This window comes from Platalea leucorodia, assembly GCF_965183815.1.
Source record: "Platalea leucorodia genome assembly, chromosome: 7".
Classification (NCBI taxonomy): domain Eukaryota; kingdom Metazoa; phylum Chordata; class Aves; order Pelecaniformes; family Threskiornithidae; genus Platalea; species Platalea leucorodia.
In genome coordinates, this window is record NC_138829.1 from 65,814,572 (window position 1) to 65,835,834 (window position 21,263).

Sequence of the window (21,263 nt, forward strand, 5' to 3'; positions counted from 1 at the left end):
AAACACAATTCAGTTATAGATTAAAATGTAACATTCCTGCATTTTTATGTGTTTCTACAAATATAACAAAAGCTCTTTGTGTAGATATGTTTACTCTTTAATATTTCATATAGATAGATGTAGGTGTATCTATTACATATGTACTCAAAGATCTGAATGCACTGTCTATTGCAGTATTTTTATTAGTGTTTATATGTGTTGGTGTTTCAGAAGCATGCATGTGTTTGTGTATGGATGCAAGTGCTTATATGGGTGGGGATTTTGTATCTCTGTCTATATATATGTGACATACCCACCCACACCCTTACCCACGGAGTCGTTCAAAATCTCTGTGCATGTGATGTGGGTGCGTGTGTAATGTAGAAGTGTGAATAGTGTGGGTAGGGGAAGATTTGAATACCGTGGTAATAGATGACACAGTTTCATTTGATCAGTGTGACCTTTGAGGAAAACAATCCAATCTTTTCCCTTTTTGTTTTGTTTATTTTTGTGTGTTTGTGCATGTGCCTCAGGTTAAGTGCTTCTTCTGCATGACCATAACCAAAGGGTGACCCATCCACTCCCCTATGTCCTATGGGGACCTCAGAGCCAGTTTCTCAGTCTTCATCTTCTCCTCCTCCTCCTCCTCCTCCTCTTACCACTGCTGCTGACGCCCTGGGTGCTGCTCCCAGGTTTGAGACATTGTTGACAGGCTGAAGAAAGGATTTGCAAAGACCTCCTCACTGTGTAAATAAAGTGATGGCTGGAATTAACTTCAACTCCCCAAGTAATGATATTAAACAGTAAGATTGCTAGGCCAAAGCATTACCAGGAACAAATTATGAGGAAAGAGACTATTTGCATTTGGTTGCAATGATGAACTAAACCCATCCGTGGTGAGCAGGTACCCTTTGATTTGCATATTTTTTTCCTCATGAATGCAGTCCTTGTAGCCTCCAAGGTAGTCATGATTCTGATCAGATCTGTGATAGCCACAGGAGATAAATAAAAATAAAGGGGCTTGGTGGCTGAAAGAACAAGGCCTCAGCTGTTCCCTGGTTCAATCTGAGAGTTTCATCTTTTCTTATTAGCAAAACAGTAGTTTGTGACAAACGTTCCGGACAATAAGAAAATGCAGATCTGTGGTTTTCCAAAACATAGATTCAGTGTTACAACTATGTTGCCCTGCTCTGTGTCCAAGGGACTGTCCTCCAAATGCAAATGGCTTTGAATTTTCTAATGAAAGTTAAGGTTACACTGTAAATAAAACAAAACCTTTTTGTATTAAGCGATTAAAAAAAGCAGTTGCAAAATGGAGGTTGCAATGGTGAGCGCAGATAGCTCTGGGTGCAACAGCCACATGCCCTATGGATATGCGGTCCAGGCTCGGGCCCGAGAGAGAGAGCGGCTGGCACACTCGAGAGCTGCAGCAGCTGCAGCCGTAGCAGCAGCAACAGCAGCAGTAGAAGGTGGGGCAACAGGTGGAGGTGGGCCATATCACCACTACCATCAGGAACAGAGTCGAGGTGCATCCTCCTCTCACGGTGGGAACGCGTCACGCAGCAGCATGCCCCACCGCCAGAGTGGTAAGAGGCGGAAGAAAGGGAAAAAGAGGAGCCACCACTTGGGAAGTAGGGAGTGTGGGGCCTCCTTCCCCTGTTCTGAGCTGCTGCCTCTCAGTGGTTCTGAAGAGAGAATACTGAAGGACTTGAGTGAGGAGGAAGAGGAGGATGAAGACGAGGATGAAGACGATGAGGAAGAAGGAAAGCTCTACTACAGTGATGACTATGGGGAGGATGAGTTTTCATACTCAGACCAGCCACCTGATGATGGTGGAGGCCCTGGGGGTTACAGCTCTGTTCGCTACAGTGAGTACGAGTGTTGTGAGCGTGTGGTAATCAACGTGTCAGGACTGCGGTTTGAGACCCAGCTGAAGACATTAGCTCAGTTCCCGGAGACGTTGTTGGGTGATCCAGCGAAGCGAGGGAGATACTTTGACCCTCTCAGGAATGAATACTTCTTTGATAGGAACCGGCCCAGCTTTGATGCCATCCTGTACTACTACCAGAGTGGTGGTCGGCTGAAGAGGCCAGTCAATGTACCCTTTGACATCTTCACTGAGGAGGTGAAATTCTACCAACTTGGGGAGGAGGCCATGCTCAAGTTTAGGGAGGATGAAGGGTTTGTGAAAGAGGAAGAGGACAAAGCTTTGCCGGAGAATGAGTTTAAGAGGCAGGTTTGGCTGCTGTTTGAGTACCCGGAGAGCTCCAGTCCAGCCAGAGGCATTGCAATTGTCTCTGTCTTGGTCATCTTGATCTCCATCGTCATCTTTTGTCTGGAGACTTTGCCAGAGTTCAGAGATGACAAAGAATTCATCATGTCCCTGAGCTTAGGGAAGGGGCTTTCCAATGAGTCACTTCACCTGGATGCTGGGGAGCACACCATCTTCAATGACCCTTTTTTCATTGTAGAGACAGTATGCATCATTTGGTTCTCCTTTGAGTTTACAGTGCGCTGCTTTGCATGTCCAAGCAAAGCACACTTCTTCAAGAACATCATGAACATCATAGACATTGTCTCCATCTTGCCTTACTTCATTACTCTGGGCACTGACTTGGCGCAGGAGCAGGGCAGTAATGGTCAACAGGCCATGTCTTTTGCCATCCTGAGGATCATCCGTCTGGTCAGGGTGTTTCGCATCTTCAAGCTCTCCAGGCACTCCAAGGGTTTGCAGATCCTGGGTCATACACTCAGGGCCAGCATGAGGGAACTCGGCCTCCTCATCTTTTTTCTTTTTATCGGAGTCATTTTGTTTTCCAGTGCTGTTTACTTCGCAGAAGCTGATGAGCCTGCCACCCATTTTCAAAGCATCCCAGATGCCTTTTGGTGGGCTGTAGTGACCATGACTACAGTTGGTTATGGGGACATGAAACCCATAACTGTGGGTGGGAAAATAGTTGGGTCCCTGTGTGCCATTGCGGGAGTGTTAACCATTGCTTTACCAGTGCCAGTGATTGTCTCCAATTTTAACTATTTCTACCACAGAGAGACTGAGAATGAAGAACAAACGCAGCTGATGCAAAATGCAGTCAGTTGCCCTTACCTCCCAACAAATTTACTGAAGAAATTTAGAAGCTCATCATCTTCATCCACAGAGGATAAATCAGAATATTTGGAGATGGAAGAAGGAGTTAAAGAATCTCTTTGTGTAAAGCAGAAAAAAAGTCAGGACACGGGGAATAGCAGTGAGTCAGAGAAGAAAAACTGTGTAAATTCAAATTCTGTGGAAACTGATGTGTAATTTTGAACGTTTCCAAATATATTTATGCATTAAAGAGTGCAGTGGAAATAATGAAATATGCAAACAAGAGTCCACAGCATACAGTAGTATGCCATTTAATGGTTAAATAAAAATAAAAAGCATTGCTAAACTTGTATTACATATCAAGTAAGTGGTATAACTTGAGGAAGGGATTGCTAGAGCTGATATAATTTCAGACTTTATATTTTTATTAGAATGCAAGTGTTTTGCACATGAGGCTGAAAAATTTATTAAAACCAAGTCAGTTTTAAAGTGGGTGCATGAACTGTCGACATCACTAATAACAGCTCTGTGGTAAAAGTTGGCATTCAGAGGTATTTACTATGTAAGAAGCAATGAAGTTTGGTAGTCATTTATCTATTTATCAGTGCTTTAATAGCAGCTACCATAAATCATTGGATACCATAGTCATTGTTTTTCAAAGGGTAAATTTATTGTAAAAAGATATTCTACAGAAGATGGATCTAAATTTTTTTCTTGAAATCTATAATGCTTGTTTTTAACTGGAAATTTACTTTGAAAAGGCTGCTGACCCTCCAGAAATGGTTTATTTTTATAACTCTCTTTGGAGGCATTGCAGCATTTGTTGTCTAATAATGAAAGAAATGAAGTAAGAGAATCGTTTAACCTGGTCTGACTGCAAAGGCAAAATGACTGGAATGCTTTTTTGCACTACTTTATATGCTGGAGATATATTGAAAGAGACTTCATACTGTGAATGTTTACTAATGTAATAGTTCAATGACAATCATTGGAAGAGTGAATTCTGCATCATATGTTATTGTTTCTTTTTTCTTTATGTGATGCTGATGGCGAAACAGCTAACATTACATTAATTCCATACTCTTTTTAATTATGAATATCTGTGATCTGGAAAAGGATTGTGAAGTAAAATTTTATAATCAAAATTATTTGAAATCAGTGTTTTCTACTGATGCCCTCAAGAAATACCAACCTAATTTATATCTTTTTCCTGGTTAATTTAACATTCAGAGTTTGTGATTAGTACATGCACTTTGTCAGTATTGAAGAAATTCAATGTATGGGAGGAGAAGGTAGAAGTAATAAGATATTCAGTTGTTACAGTACTGACAATTGAGAATTGCTAACTTTTAACATGCTATTATTGGTGCTGCATTTTCCCTTAATTACAGCTTTCACCCATGTGTATTTGAAGCAACATTTAAGATCCAGAATAGGCATTCTGGGATTCAAAATGAACATGTTGGGTCCCATGCAGTCCTTGAGAAAACATTCCATGATTTCTTTTCACTGATTCTTAGGCCAGCTGTATTGTACTGTGTGTCAAAAACTTCCATTGCTCTTCCTAGGAGATTAAGGTAGGTGAAGATTATCTGGCCTACAGTACATTTCAGACTCCAGAATGAAATAGGTAAGATATTGCTGCATGTAACATAAATAATAGATTCAGAACAGGTGTGTTTTTCAGACTTATAATTACCTAGGGAAGGCACAATTAAACTGGAACTGTTTTTGAAGAGGCACTGTGGAACATTCCAGGTTATAAAACTTGAACCAAACTGGCATATGCACTTTAAGGGCTGGGACAGGCCCTTATGAGAGAAAAAGGGGCTTACCAACACTACTGAGTTACAGTAGTTTTGCAATATTCATTTAAAGATGAGTAGAGGATTTTAGCAGGGAAGAGAACTAGTTAGTGACTGACTTATAGTTCTGGAGCTGAAAAGCGACGATAAAGGCAGTCCAAATTGGGCACCCACAACATTATGCATAATCTATCAGATAAGCATTGTTTGCTGTATGCAGCATCCAGTGGTACCGAACAGAGCCATAGACAGGTTTTTCTTTAATGGTTGATTTTTGCCTTCATGGATTTTCTGTGAATCGCCTCTTCGAAAAGTTTCTCTGCTTGTCCTCTTTTGCGTTGCAGAAGAACTAATAAAAACCAAGACACACACAAAAGACTGTGTCGTGCTGAGCCCTGGTTCAAAACTTGTGTGTAAATGTCTAGTTCCTAATTTAAAATCACAGAGCAGGCTTCACTGTATTTTTGATGTGAAGCTTTAAACAAAGCTCCTATTTAGTGTGGTGATACTAATTCCAAATATGGTTTGAATGAAACAATTTTATACATAGGCACTTGCCAAAATTGAATATTGCATTTTGTTGTAGCTCACATGAGCTAAATGTACTAAATACTTCTTTCTACAGGGGGAATATCAGCAGTGAGGATAAGCATTCTGTAACATCTGGCAAAAATCTGTAATTGAAAGTGTTTCTTTAAGAGCTAGTAGTTAATGATGTAAAAAGCACAAGGGTTCTCTTGTAAGCTAGCTTGCTAGTAGTTCTGTATAATACCAGGGATCATGGCAAGAAGGTAGGAGTAAAAGAAATACTAACTAGGTAAATAAAGAACTTAGAGGAAAATAAGTAGTACGTGTTTGCAGTATTGACTGGTTGAAAGGGAAGGTGGTTTATAATAGGTGGAATTGTAGATATCTAATGGAAATAAGGAAGAAAACTTTGAATAGCTCTTAGAATATGTTCGCACTGTGGACACGGAGCTCAGCATGAGGTAACTGCTTCAGCAGTTACCCAGCTTCTCCAGCAAGTCGTTCAGCTATTCTGCTACCAGGACACAACCTTTTAATTTAAAAGGAGCGTGGCAATGTCTGCATTATGCTGTGATCATAGCAGTACCTTACTCTCTGAAGGAAAAGGCCTTACTGTAGGACCTCGTAGCAGTTGGCAGAACAGCGCTGGGTGTGTCAGCACCACATACTGCAGTGCCATGGAGACGTATCCTAAGGTAACAGTGGAGCCTGCTCTGCCTGCTGCAACGTACAAAGCTATCTACTTTGTCATTATGAATAAGAACTACGGTAGCTTAATGTTAGATTGTGCTATCAGTTTGGCAGACCATTCTGAATCACAGAAAGAATTGTGCATTCCGGAATGGAAGCAAATACCTTTACTTGGGCTGGCTTATAATTTGATTATTCAGCTACCCATCAGTCCAGTCAGTTACAACACAGCTTGGAAATGCCAAAGTCCTACCCCTCACTTGCTAAAACCCAAAGATCCCAAGTGCTTAACAAGAAACAGAAATTTCCATTAAGTATTATTTCGGTTGAAATTGTGTGCCAGAGAAACTCTGTATTTGAGCTGTTATGGCTCCAAATTACTACTACTGCTTCTGTCAGAGCTTTCCCCAGTGTTACTGGGTACTGACAACCCTCAGAAAAAAAATTTTATCGTCACTTGGGCATTTTATATTTTAAATTATAGTGGTGAAATGCATTCCTGATGTAACTGACGTGAATGGAGTTACACCAGGGATCATTTTAGTTCTACTAATGTAGTTCAAATGATTTCACATTGACATACATTTCAGCTAAAAATAATGCAAAATGAGATATTTTGATATTTCAGGTTCACTCGCAGTGGTGAAAAAATTTGGAGGAGTTCCATTAGAATTCATGGAATCACAGCAGCATGAAATCAGATTTCGAATATAGGCTGATGCTTAACTGTGTACTGGCACTTATTTAGAGAAATTCGTAAGTCTTTTATAGTAATCTTAAGTGCCAAGGCCAGACACATAAGGAGAGAGTTCTGCAAGCTGAAGTATTGTTTTTAATGCCCGACTTCAGAGATCCATAATTTTTTTTCTTTATTACAGTCATGGAGTTTTCTGATGTTACATTGATTCCTTGAAAATTTCAGTCTGCATGCTGAAACTTGGATCAAAAGAAGTGTTGTGTCACCCTGCCAGGGAGTTCTTGGTGACCTTTTTTGGTGCTCAGTTAAGCTTTCTCAGAATGATTCCACAAGAGTCCAATTCCATTTGATGGAAAGTGTGATTTTTTTTTTTTTTGTTTGTTTGTATTTGAAGGAAAATTCTTGTGTTTACATAGTTCTGTTGTGTAGAGTCCATTTCTGTGACGACTGTGTAATGCGGAGTAAATTTGGGAGACCAAGGGAGTGAAAAAACCCACTGCTATCATGATTACATCTAATTCATGACAACAGTGTTCTTGGTGTCTGGGAATACTAATAGGCATTATGGACTGCTTGTGGTCATAAAAAATGGGATCTGAGTGTGCTTTCAGTCAGTAAAACTAATCAAATAGCTTTGGAATGCGAAAATGATTTTGCATAATACTGGCGTGCAAAGGGTTTGGGGCCAGGCCATAACCTTGAATAAAGGATCATTATCTTGTAACTCCTGACATGGAAGGTTCCTGTCAAGTATGGTTTCAGGTGTTGAAAGTAATTTGACTTGGGATATGAAAAATCAGTGCTAAGCTACCCAAGAATATGAAATACTTCCTCTTCATATTTGGATAAATGTAGGAAAAATGTACTATGGAAAACCAGCAAAATATCAGCAAGTCTATTCCATGTGTAACCAGTTTGTGGAAAGTCTTTCCTGCGCAGCATTGAAAAATGAAATATGTCTTTCTGGTGATCCCGGACTCGTAAAACTAATTCTGAGTATAAATGATTTTTTAGCATACGCTTTACACTTTGATAGTCCTCCAATTAGATATGAACTATCCATGGTGCTTTAGACTATGTCACTAGCTTCCTTCAACTATTTCTTACTGGTTCCTTACTACTTCTTACTGTCATTGTGTCCAGTTATAAATACAGGCCTACTTTTTTTTTTTTTTTTATTAACTGGCATGAGACAGTAACAAATGAAAGCAAAGATTTAAAAAAAAAAAAAATAAAATTCTATAATACCCAGCATATGTTACATATTTTTCTTATCATTAGATAAACTTAAATGACAGTCCGTAACATCTGTAGACATGGGACAGGGTATACATTTTCCTGTTGCTATAACGGAATGATCAAATGCTCCTGATTTTGCAGTGAATAAGATCAAGTTTATAGATTTACCATATTTGTGCACCTCTGTTTGAAACATGCTTGTAGAAAAATTGGCAATTTTTAAAAAAAGAACATTCCTTCATTTCCACAGATATCATCTAATGTGGAAAAAATGATGGACAAATTAATTCTGGGTTAAAGCACATAAATGTTTTGTACCTGGCAACCAGGTACAAACATGAAACTTTACGTATTGCTACTGTGCTGTCTGTGTATTCAGAACTCTGATGACATTAATTCTGAAGGAAAACTCATTAAAGCATTATGTACTGAGTTGGTTGAATTAATTTTTATTTTTAATCCTTTTCTGTAAAATTATGACGTACCTTGAGACCTTTTTCTGGAACAGGTCCTTTGGAAAATAAATACATAAGTGTATAAGAAGGAAAGAAGAGAAATCTTAAATTACATGTCAAAATCTGATAAAATATTCTAATTGAGGGAAAGTAGGTAAGTAAAAACTTTTTTTCTTCACTTGTGCATTTGTGGTATTGCCATTGCAAACAAATTGGGGGCAAATCGGTTGAAGAGATCTGCGGCCGCAAGAGCGGTACGTCAGGCGGTGCGTCTGCGCCAGCTGCGCTCGGGAGCAGCAGCAGCTGCTGCGGCGGCGGCACGCGAGGGGGCAGATACTCCGTGCAGCCGGCAGTACCAGCTGGGGCGGGAGAGGGTACTCCGAAGGTTTTAGCTTGTCTGGTAAATCCATGCTGCTACCACAACTATCCTACCTGAGTGCCCAACAGTTTTCAAGTGATTTGCTCTGAAATACTATGTAACCCTTTTAGACAGGGAGGTCTCAAAGGCTCCAGCCTGCTACTTCCTAAGCTACAGAGGGACTCGGGTCCGCCCTCAAAAAACGTGCTTTCAGGCACCTTGACCGTTCATTTCATTAGGAATTAGGTTGCAAAATCCTTCCTGAACCTGGGACCAACTTTGCTTAGGGTCAAAAGGAAGACTGTGGTGGAGCAGGTTTCCCAAGTGTTACAGCGATTCCTGAAGGAGTGTAGGAAGTGGCAGCACATATTCAAGCTAGATTTAGGTCTCTCTTTGTTTTTAATCTCTTGTTTGAATGTTCCTGGGGCGTTTGGGTTGAGGGTAGGGAGGAGGATAGATAGATTCAGTGAGGTATGTCAAAGGGGTCTTTACTTTTAGATAGATATATTTTTGTATTCTTAGTGGTCAGAATAAGCTAAGGTTTTCATTTATTTATTTATTCTTTTATTTAGTTGTAACACTTCTTATACAAGCCGTTTCAGTGGGAGAACGTACACTGACTCTGAAATTATCATCCTGGACATGAACAGTATCTTTCAATTCAGAAAATCAAATGAGACATACTCAGCATCGCTCCTGTATTTTTAATTTAAGTATGCTGGCTTCAAGTCCAATGCTCTTGCACTGAAGTCATCTATAATTTCTTGTGTCAATAATAGAGTGCGCTTTACCTGGTATCGCAGTATATGACAACTGAGAAGACCATTGCTCGTCCTCGTTTGTATTTATATGGATATAATTATGATGTAGACTTATGCCGCAGAGGAGGGACGTTCCAGAGTACTTCACTGCATGTTTATCTTCACTGCTAGGTGAGCAACACCCCGCGATATGCTTGGGAAAGAAATCCAACCACGTGCCTGGGGAGACAGCATCCCCTTTTCTCCTCTGCCTTGTACAATCGAAGGACAAGGCCTGCTGGATGCAGCGCGGTTTATGCTTGCCCTGCGCTGTTGATTCAACCATGTTCCTTACTTCTGTTCCGTTTAGATCAGTGAAGGTTTGTTTTCAGTCAGAGCCCATGGTATCTGTCCTTGATGTGGTTCATCCACTGTATGAATGAACATTAATTTCTGCCTTTTGTTGTCTCCTTATCGGTACAGCTTTGTAATGAATTCAGGCCGTCATTCAGTGACAGTTTCTTGTTGCATAGTGGAGCCTGAATAGCACAGTGAGCCTGAATACAGAGAACTGCAAAGGACTGTTGATATGAAATAAAGGTACCTTTTGTTTTTCTGTCCAAATACAATAAGATATATTTGTATTGCAACAAGTTATACATTCCACAGACTGTACATTTCAGGGTAGATAAGTTCTGTTTCATTAATGGGCTTGTACTTTCAAGGTGCCCTCAATTTGCCCTGAACTCATCAGGAATTTAAGACATCATTGAATATTTTTCAGGTCTCAAGCGTGAAGGAAGATAATCCCTCTTTGCATTCAAAATGGCAAGGCATTATTCTAAAGCAGAAATCTTGCATATTTTTCAGGTTAAAGGAGGCTAAGGAATAGTAGCTTTTCTGTTAAACACTTTCTTAAATATTAGCTGCAGATACACATACTGAGAAAAATACGGTTTCGTCACAGGAAAGGGGTAGAAAAGATTTTTGACTGCATGTTTAAAGGGCATTATCATATTTTACTGTGTGCCAAATGACAAGCTCAGATAAACGTTATTCTGGCAAGAATCTATCCTACTGCAGAGAGTACAGTAGAGGTATTGTATAGCAATTTATACTTCAGGATTCAGTTCTGTATACATTTATTTCTATTAGTTACTTATAAGCACTGTTATTATTCAGGACTTACAGATCACAAAATCAGAGCCAAAAATGCTATAAGGATTTCAGTAAAGAGGAACAGCAAGATTTAACGCTTCTGAGTATCTTTTAGAATAAATTGTTATTTTGGTGCCATTTAATTTGTGAACATCTGCTCTAATAAGTGATATGATGATTCAATAGGTTAGAAGGCAAAAATGTTTTCTCTGGCTAGTAAAATATTTTTTGTTGCTCATAGCTTAATGGAGGATTAGCATTTTTCCTAGCTTTGAAATATGTAGAAAATGTGAAAAGGCACTAGTAAGTAAGTAGAAATGGTACTAATTTGTTGCTCTTTGACCTATCTTACAAGAAGATATTTCCAGAATTGATTAGTGATATTAGACAATTCAATTCTTAAGTGAAATGGAGTGACTATAGAGAGATTTACTTTTGAATCGATGCAGAAAAAGTGCATTTTAAATTGTCTCATTTTTGGGCACCCAGAAATTAAGACATTCAAACCACTAGCTGTTTTTGAAAATTTCTACCCTGATGGCTCAACTGATTTCGTTTCCTTGGGAGGAAAGAATAAGTTATATTTCAGCCTTTTTGTGTTTTCTGTGTTTTTCTGTAGTTTTGAACTATACCTAATAGAGGTGATCAGAGAATCCACAATGTTTTCAAGCATAGTCTTGGTTGTACTGGCACATGAGACAATATATGTGGTTTAAAAGGTTTGCTTAATAGTCAGGCATCTTAGATTGTAGCATTGTCTAAAGAAATGCTCCTAATCCTTTTGACCTCGGTTCTGTGCCGGAAAAGCTTCTCTTGATGTCAGACTAACACTGAGAATGCACGTAACATGAATGGCAACTTGAGGTGGTAAAAAAAAGCGTTAGGGAGCAGCAAGGGCCGTCTCCTTCCTAGGGGCTGGGGAGCCAGGAGCTGAGTGTGATCACACAGCCGTCAGGCAGGGACCTCGCCAGCCAGGGCCCGTCCCACCGAGCAGGGCAGGAGCAGCAGGGGCACCCCAGGGCAGCCCACAGCTCTGTCCTGCAGCAAAGCTCAGGTAGAGGCTGAAGGCACAGGACGAGGTTTAAATGGGGCTCCTGGACCCATAGGCAGGGGGTGTGGGTGGGGGCCCCGGCAAGGCTTAGTGAGGGCCATAAGGCCTATTAGAGCACTCTGGGTCCTGACAAAAACCTTGCATTTGCTGGTAACCATATTTATTAGGTCTAGGTCTGTTCTACTAAGATGCAGTTGTGGCTTAAGGTTTGTATTGCTCAAGCCAAAATTGAAAACGTAAATTTTTCAGAGCCTTAAACACTGAGCAATTGTTGAGCTTTTTGCTACTCTTGATTTTTGCCTCTTAAGCATCCCCAGGTCTTATTTCTTCAGTATTATGTTGCTAGCCTTGCTGATGCTGATACACAGTTTAGGAGAATAATTGTAGACATTGCTGCTTGCTTTTTCTAGGCAGCTTGCTTGTACTGATAGGCCAGAATGTCTTCAAAGGCAAAGCTGTTTTTCAGCTGTTGAATGGATGGGTCCCAAAGATGCTATCGTTTGTTACTGGGAAGCTGGGAAATAATTAATGATGTTCTGATTTGGACTGACATCTAGAAAGGTGTTAAAAAGCCATGTGTAGTACTTTTTAATCTTTTGACTGAGCCAACGAGTTTTTTTGCTGTGCTTTCAGTAGCTAGTGTCACTGTTGGAACTGTAGCAGATGTTGGTGTTAGGTGTTATGCTCAGCCATAGGAAATATCTAGAAATTTCTATCTTGTATCTAAGATATCTTAGCTCTGTTACTATCATTTTATGATAATGGTTGAAATACTTGAAAAGGTGTCTGAAAATGAGTAATTTTTACCCCAAATCCAGGTTTTTTTTGTGTTTTATAAATAGGAGGGGAAAAAAAATCCTTTAGCCTGATATGAACATATTTAATGAAAAATGCTGGGATGATGTTCTTCTCTTACTCTGTTTGCCAAAGGTGGGAGGTAGCCTACGTGGCTTGTACATAAGTTCTGAATGTAGAACATGACTAGTTGTTAAAAAGGAGATTGGGCCCGGAATGTCATAGTTTCAAAGAAAGCCAGAGTGGTTTTGCCAATATCTATGCACACAGATGGGAAACTGCACGTATTTGAGAAGCAGAGTTTTCTGACAGCAGTTTTCATGGGACCATCCACACCTGCAGACTCAAAAGTGCTGGAGAAGTCCAGAGTCCCTGTCAGACCAAACACCAAGGTTTAAGTTCTGAGGATCACGAAGCAAAACTTCACCCCTTTCCCAAGACTTGCTTCTTCACAGAGCCTTCAGCCACTCTCATCACCTCTCTATCCCACTTCCCAGGGAGGAACAGTCATAAGCTATGAAAATATAAAGGGGAAGGAGAACTCCTTTGTTCCCCATCCCTTCCAAATTGTGTGGATTAAAAGCCTTAAAGGAAAGATTGCAATATATTGCAATGCCTTCCTTCATCTTCCTCTTCCCCTTGGGAAGGGGCTCTTTGAGTCAGGGCCATCTGCAGCCTCTCGGCTCTCTCTGAAGACCCAGTGTTTGGTGCAGTGCTACGAGCATTCTCTGGATCATTTTTTTCTGGGATGAGCATTTAGTTTATGTGGCTTTCTGGGGTAAATGAGTCCAAGGAGATTCAGGAACTAAGTCCAGAATGACAGCAAACTTCACAAATTCAACATACTGTGAGCAAAGTTAAGAGTTTTTGGTTATTATTTTTCATTAACTACTGTTAAGAATGTTATGTTAATTAGAGAGGTTCACAGCTGCCTTCAGAGGTAGATTCATTATTATATCCTCTCCTGCCTTTGAATTGTTATATCTTGAGCCTTCCTATTTCTAATGACGGGTATTTTACATTGCAAAGGATTGAAAGCTTTCTCCCATTTGGAACTGATTTTTTATAAATAGACAGTTTACATCCTGTAGCTGCGTGCTACTGAGGCAGCGCTGCAGTGGTTTGTATGTCAGTGGTACACGGTCCTTAGAGGAAGGAAGGGCTACAGTAGAAGTCCCACTGTTAGTGAATTGGAGGAGCTGCCCGCTGATGCCGTTTGCAGCTTGCTGCTTCAGCAGAAGCAACTGCTCAGCTCAAACGGAAAAACGTGCTGCTGCATTGCTCCACGTCTGCATGCTATCTGCTCACACGCTGTGCGAGAAGAAATGCCAAGGGTAGATTTCTTAAGCTGATACGGCTAGTATCAGAGAGTATTTTTTCACATTGATAATGAGTTTCACACACTTGGGGAAAATGCATTTAAACCCCAGGATTAAGGAGGACTCGACAGGAATTACTCTGCTTCTGTAATAACCCGTGGTGTTTCAGATTGTGGAGAAGCTTTGCTTTTTTCCTTCTGAAAGTTCAGACACCTCTCTCTTTTCCTGCTAGATTTACAGATAGTGGTCTTGCCTGAAATCACTTAAGGTGGATCATGTTTCTGTTTTACTAGATGTTACTACCCAAATAAACAGTTATGACAGAAACATGTTCACGATTGTATTGTCCCCACCCCATACAGACAAGCAGGCTCTACATGCTAAAAAAAATCTAAAAAATTATTTGACTGTATAAATTATCTTGTAAATATATATACATATATATACATTCTTATGTAGAAATAGGCATCAAGCAGGACATTACATTCTGCAGGATTAAGATCCCTGTTTATGAAGATATGAAAACCTGCAGCGTCTTGCAGAACCCGATCCTGAAAAATCAGAACCAGAGATGTGTAGGGATCTAAGTTTTGGAGCTTGGCCTCATCTCTGTGCATACCACTGACTTTAATATTGGGCTATATAAAAGTAGCCTTTGTTTTTGGGAGGGGGAGGAGGTCAGTAATGCAGAAGATATAAGTGGAATTACGAGTATGTTAATGTGACACAGCCCATACGGGACATGGCACAGTGCTCAGGTATTTGAGCGCATTGCGAACAGATTTGCCCAGGACCTGGAGCAGCCTGGCCCAGAACACGAGGGAGGGATATTTGTGTGGCTCACTATGAAATGTATCCCTACTATTTCCTGTCCTAAGATAACACAGATCCCTTTGAATGCCATTGCATTGTGCTACAGATATTTTTTTCTACACCTGTTCATCAGCTATTGTAAATTAACATAACATTTGTGGATTTGTGGAATGTTTTCTTGAAGTGATTTTTTTTTTTCTCTTAAAGGGAGGGAATTAAAATGAAAAAGAACAGCCATGTGGAAAAGTGGGTCTTTAGGGTGGGGGTTTTGGTTGGTTGTTTTGTTTTTTTTTTTTGGTTTTGCAAACCAAATCAGAAAAGGACGTTTGCTTGCTTCATATTCCTCTTGATTTAATATAAGCAAAGAACAGAGGAGTTTTTTTGGTTTTTTTTTTTTTTTTTTTTAAGAGTCCAGTACAACACCTCCCCCCTGCCTTTCAGATTAATTTTCATTTTCATTTGGATTCACTTTTTTTTTTCTTACTGTTCAGAAAGTTGCAGACAACAAGGTTTGGTACTCTAATTCTAATACAATGACACCGAGAAGAGAATAGAGGAGCAGGACTTGTAGCTTTATTACTGTTTGCTCTACAGACATTATTCTTTGGAATAATGTGTACAGTACAGCTCACAAGCAGATTTATTAGGACTATGCATATATAAAATGCCCCTAAGCAATGAAAGCCTTAGGCTGTTCAGTGAGATCTTTAAATGATAAATTGATTTATTTAACAGCAATCATATGCATGCATTTGACATATTACCTGAGTTTTACATTTTCTGTAGACACAAGGAGCTGAAGGAAATTGAATTTCACAACTCTTGGGAAATTGTGTTTAATTGCGTACCTACTTATTTTCTGTTCTGGAGATCTGATGATACAGTTGATATTTTAGGCTGACTGGGTTGTATTGATGTGAGGTTACTTGTTATGAAAAGGACACAAGAGTCCTTTTCCACTGGCATTTTTTGTTTTATGAAAATATTTCTGTTTTTTTCATATCAGATGCGATATTTTTTCCCCGCCAGATGTCACGCAAACAAGCCATAATTATGCAAGCACATATTTAGTGTACTGGAGTGCAGGGAACCTGCTCAATGACTGACTAATATTGACAAATGCTTACTGAATGCTGTACTTGTATAAATACAGCATTTACTTGTTCCAAACCACCTACAGTTATTTCTGTTTTGAGATTTATATACTCAGTAATATTTTGTATTTTCAGCCTATACAAAGAAGGTATTGTGTTAAATGAAGAAAATGCTGAGTTTTAATGCTGTAGTTAAATTTACCACAGAGTTTCTCATCTTACTTGTTAATTCCTTCTGCTCTTGTTAAGTTGATGGGGAATTTTTCCATTTATTTTATAAATGCAGAGTTTGTTTTATATCTTTATTCCCTTGAAGCAAGTGATTTGATCATATACAGCCTTAGTTTTGAGACTTTGATATTTATCACTGCTTTGTGTGCTGTGGTTCACTGAAAAGCTCTTGGTGGACTGGCCGTCATCGATATAAAATATTAAATGGTACTGTACATAAAATGATGAAAAAATAATGAGTGATTTAATTATAACCTGCCATAATAATATCCAGGAGGTTCCATTCATAATCTCTCTCTCTCTTGTTATTACATAAAGAACAGTGTATATTACATCCACTCAATGAAGAGGCCATGGAGCTACTTTCAAATTTAATGGACCCAAAATAGTCATGAGTGACAAAGTGAACCACTCAGAAATGATGCATTTCTGCAAAGGCTCTGGTACTCCTTACAGGCCAGCACACCACCAGGACTACGTATCTGCAGGGTTTCTCCGTGACTACAGGGGCCTGTAGCCCTGCCGGGGGAACCCTGAAGGGAGGGCTCCCTGGGGAGCTGCAGAGATCACGAATCTACCTGGGCACGCTCTACCCATTGCTCCTGAATCCACTCAATCTTTCCTGCTTTCTTCTGCAGAGACTCTGGACTTGGAGAAGAGACAGTGCTGGGAGAATAGGCAACTCGCGCTTACACGTGGCTTTAAAAAAGAAGGGATTTTGTTTGTTTGTCACTTAACAGCCAACTCTTCCAGAAATGTGAGAAGAACAATATGATTTGTCCTAAAAGGACTTGAGTACGTAACTGCCAGGCGTTTCCCTCAGAGGGAAGAAAGAAAGTCCAGACTCCGTGAATGACACTCCAGATGAGGAATCCTCCCTTTTCCTTTAGCTAGAACTTTCTCTTCCTAATCTGAGCTGATTATTGATTACGACAACCCCTGTTTCTTGCGGGTTGCTTCTTTTTCAGTCTGTATCCGCATGCAATTTTAACCAAATTGCCCTTGGGTAGCTCAGAGGTGATCACTGGAGAGACATTTCTATATGTTAGTTTTTTTTCTTATACAAAGCCTTGAACAGGGAGAGGTAATGTTCTGCTGTCAGTAAAGTGAACTAGTGGGATATCAGTGTTCTTAAGTATATGTGACCTAATAAGAAAACTCAGTAACTAACTATGGAAGTGTAATTTTAGCAGAGAACAAATTACATTGGGTATATTCAGTTTCTTTTACAGTAAACCAGTAAGAATATCATTAGTAATCTTTCAGGTGTCTTTTACTTAACTGCATAGCAAAACGAGTAGTCAAAGAATATAAATAGACTCAAGAGCAATTGTAAAAGGCTATCTAAAATGAATAGCTGAAATCTGATTTGGAAAATGATGGCAATATAAGAATGAATTCAGTATCTTGCTAGAGAGCCTCTTTTCGCTTTTGTTTCTAGTCCGTTTTGTGTTCTGATTCTCTTGCTGTGATGCCATTCTGGTGAGGACTGCAGAGAAATGCAGATACACAAGAAAAAACTACTTTCATGAGAAGTGAGGAAGAAAATCCCACAAGCTTTTGGGATTTTGGTTGTTGCAATATTTTTAATTTTCTGTCTTAAGTACTTGGCCTAAAATGACTGACAAAATCATTCTAATTATGAAAAGCAATATCAAGCTTTAGTGCATTCTCATTAGTGCTATCACTCACTAATGTGTTCTGCTTGGGAACTGATGATGCAAGATGGCTTAAATATGTAGTTCGTTATTATTATGGGTAGTTTCTAAATTTACTGAATTATTTTGCCCAGTGCTGCAAATTGTGAAATTCTGTTCAGAATAATACAGTGTTTTATATTGATGTTTATCTAGTTATAAGAATTTAAATTTTGAAATAAGTTGCAAAAGAAAAGAATTGCTATTTTTAAATAGAAAGGCAACAAATAATAGGTGTTAACACTGTTTTCTATTAAATACTTTAAAACATCCTTAAAATGTAAAGACAAACCAGTTGATGGTAAAAAAGCACTGATTGTGGTCCTGTGGTTTGGTGTAAAAAAAAAAAAAGCTTATTGTATTACCTTCTCTCAGTCTGTACTGGGTAGAAAATACCGATTAATTTATGGTGATGATCAAGTGTTCAATACTGATTAGAAGCATCTTTTGTCTATATCTAGGCTAACAGGAGCCTTTCAGTTATCTTCAGTAACCACAAACATGCATCCTGATACAGGTATCCTCACTTCTTTCTAACTTGGGCATAGACCTTGTGTGTCTTAAACATGTACTGCTGATGCAGTTTTGCTGAATGCACCATTGATGAGCTTCATGGGCACAGGTCACGGTGTCTGATTCTTCTAGCCAGAAAGTTTTAATACGCTTGAACAGACTTCTGGTGAAGGTAGTCCATTGGCGTGTCTATTATCAATGGAAATGTAATGCAAGGATAGTTTCTTGGTGTTTGATGTCACTGAATGGGAGAAGCTATGGGTCATCCTGAGTTAGCATTTGCCATTACATTATTTACAATTAGAGATTGCATTTTATGGCTTAGATATTGATTTTTGTATGCATACAGATTCACAGACAAAGTATATATTTTAGAATGAAGCTTAGTTACAGACAATGTAAATAGTGTAAATGCAACCTGTGATTAAAGATTGCTAATTGAGGATAGGTATTGGAAAAAAAATTCTGGGTTGATTAAAGAGAATCTCTGTGCTCTGTTTTTCATACTGGAAAAAGTCTTCTGGTAATCAAGGTCTCGCTTGTTAATCCAGTTTTTGTTCTGACTTAGTAGCTGAAATATTCAGTTATTATCTGAATGGCTAGAGTAATGATGGAGTGATAGATACAATGACGAATAGTTTATCATTAGTCAGTAACTTCTCAGTCAGAACTGTGGCTGCTTCTTCTTTGCCTCTCTGGAAAATTTGTTCATTTAATGGCAGTAATGCTGCAGTACTTAAGCTGGATGTTGGATTAGTTTGTACATGTAAAGTATATAATATTGAAAAAATATTTTTTTCTATGATATTTGTGTACTTCCGTGCATCACAGAGATTAATTATTACAGTCTCTTCCTACCATAACCTACACTTCAGTATACTTTTTATTAAAAAAAATAAATCTGTGCATTAATATTAATTCATGGATGTTAGGAAGTGTGGGCTGTAGTTTGTCTTCCATCACTTTTTTATGCCGCATCTCTTTATCCAGATACTTAATGCAATAGGAATCAAGATGCTTTATTTTTTGCCCACTTGTAGGCTAGCAAATATTGATGATTATCTGTTCTGAGGAGTGCAGCCCTTTGCCGTACGGTTTGCTGGGCTAGACTCAGTTGTTCGTTACATTGCTGTAAGGTGCAGAAAACCCGTTCACGCTGAGCTCTTCAGTCATTCAGGAAAAGCGTGGGGAAGTAGGTGGTAGAAGCTGGAAGTGTAAGGAAGAGTGACCCCAGAAGCCAGACATTCAGAAACTGTTGTGAACTTGCTGCAAAGTGCTATTTATGGAGTATTGTGAAAGAAATACGCATGCATGATAGAAGAGCAATTCACGGTGCTCAGCCACAGGTGTAATCTTTGCTCTGAAACGTGTATGAATTCAAGAGTTAGACAAGGTAACACACAGGACAATTCAAAATAATTTCAGAGCCTAATGGCTCCCGATTGTTCTTGATTGGCTTTAGAACTACTTTTATATGTTTGGTTTGAGGACGAAGGTGATGCACCTGCCTTAAATTAATGATGGGTCTAGTTTAGGCAGTACAGGTTAAATGGAAAGACATATGATTTCTTAAATTAAACCGTGTTATCTTTTGGCAATAGGTTTAAATATGATACTCTCTGCCTTTACAGTAGGAAATGTTATTTCATAAACTGCAGCTGATGGACTGTATTAATTATACATACTTTATGTTAATATTTCAAGCACTGTTGAGCTCTATCAGTCATTTCCCAGAGTGAGAACTTAATTCTGTGGTCTAGTCCATGTGGGGCTGGATGTTGTCAAGAAATTGTGGAGTCTTACACCGTCGTTTTTTCTGTGCCTTTTCATGCCATTTGGCAAGTTGTTTTTCCCAAACTAAGCCAGACCAGTGCTTTTCCTGCTTGTTGGAGTTCCAGCGCTGGCATACTCCAACCAGTCGGTGAACCAGTCGTTCTTCTTTAGGTCTTTGTGTTTGAATGACCGCTAATTGGCAAGTTTATCACTTTCATCATTTTCCTGAGTAATCAGGCTAATTATGGCTTTTAGGAACACTGGCAGCTTGTGTCTGGGCAGCTTCCAATACTCTAAATAGTGCTATGGGTTATTTAAAATGAAAATTTGCCCTGTCTGTATTTGATATTTGAAAATGCCATTCTGACGGCTGATTTGCGTTGCTGGAGTCTGTGCAAGGAGGCACATCTGTGGCTTCAACCAGCCTACTTCAGCCTTGCGTCAGGGTGGATTATGCACACTCAAGGTGGCTATGGTACATGCTGCGTCAGCCAGAGAAGGCAGTCACCGTTGCAGCATAAAGGACAGATTAAATTTTAAAAGTTTCCTCTAGGTTTGAAGATCAAAGGTGTTTCGAAAGGAACCCTGGTGATTCAGCAAAACACTCAAATTCACAGGAAAGTTTTGAGGCTCATATTTGTGGACTGTAACACTACAGAGTGTTAGTGTTGAAGTGTCATTCTTAAAATACTCTAAAAATGAATGAGACTTTTTCTTGCTAACTCAGTAAAACTTGAGGCGTGCTTTCAGCTCACATTCGAGGCACTAAAAACCAGTATGTTGAAGAGTTTCCAAGATCGACTTTAATTTAGAGAAAAAGTGGAAAGTATTCAGGAAATTCTTGGTTAGAAGACCAGTGAAGTAGCAGAATGAGTGAAAGAATGAATGAATGTTTGCAATACTAATTTACAAGAGAGAGATGGATTTTAAAAATTATTTTTATGAGCTCCCTGAGCTCCTTTAAAATTGGCGAACAAAGGTTCCAGTAATTGAAAAGAGCTAAGAGCAGTGCTGAAAGAATGACTTGAGAATAAAGAAAAAGGTGTGCAGTACTGAAGAATGAACAAGAGGAAAAGGGAGAAAAAACTTTTGGAGAACTGGTGAATATAGACCAAATTAGGGGAGAACTGCAGCAGTGAAGCAGCCATATAACACAGATGGAGCTGGAAGACATGAAGTGTTTTGCTTTGGCTTTCCAATTTTACAGGATATGCTTGTAAATTGTCACCTTAACTTGAACCCC

The 21,263-nt window shown here is 39.2% G+C and overlaps 1 protein-coding gene across 1 annotated transcript; it reads left to right on the plus strand.

Annotated features, from left to right (window-relative positions):
* Positions 1-1,291: 1,291 nt before the first annotated feature.
* On the plus strand, positions 1,292-3,280 carry KCNA4 (potassium voltage-gated channel subfamily A member 4; the record flags this gene model as incomplete). Its single annotated transcript, XM_082318889.1, has 1 exon — positions 1,292-3,280. One exon carries the CDS (start codon positions 1,292-1,294, stop codon positions 3,278-3,280), a length of 1,989 nt encoding a protein of 662 aa, XP_082175015.1.
* Positions 3,281-21,263: the final 17,983 nt, after the last annotated feature.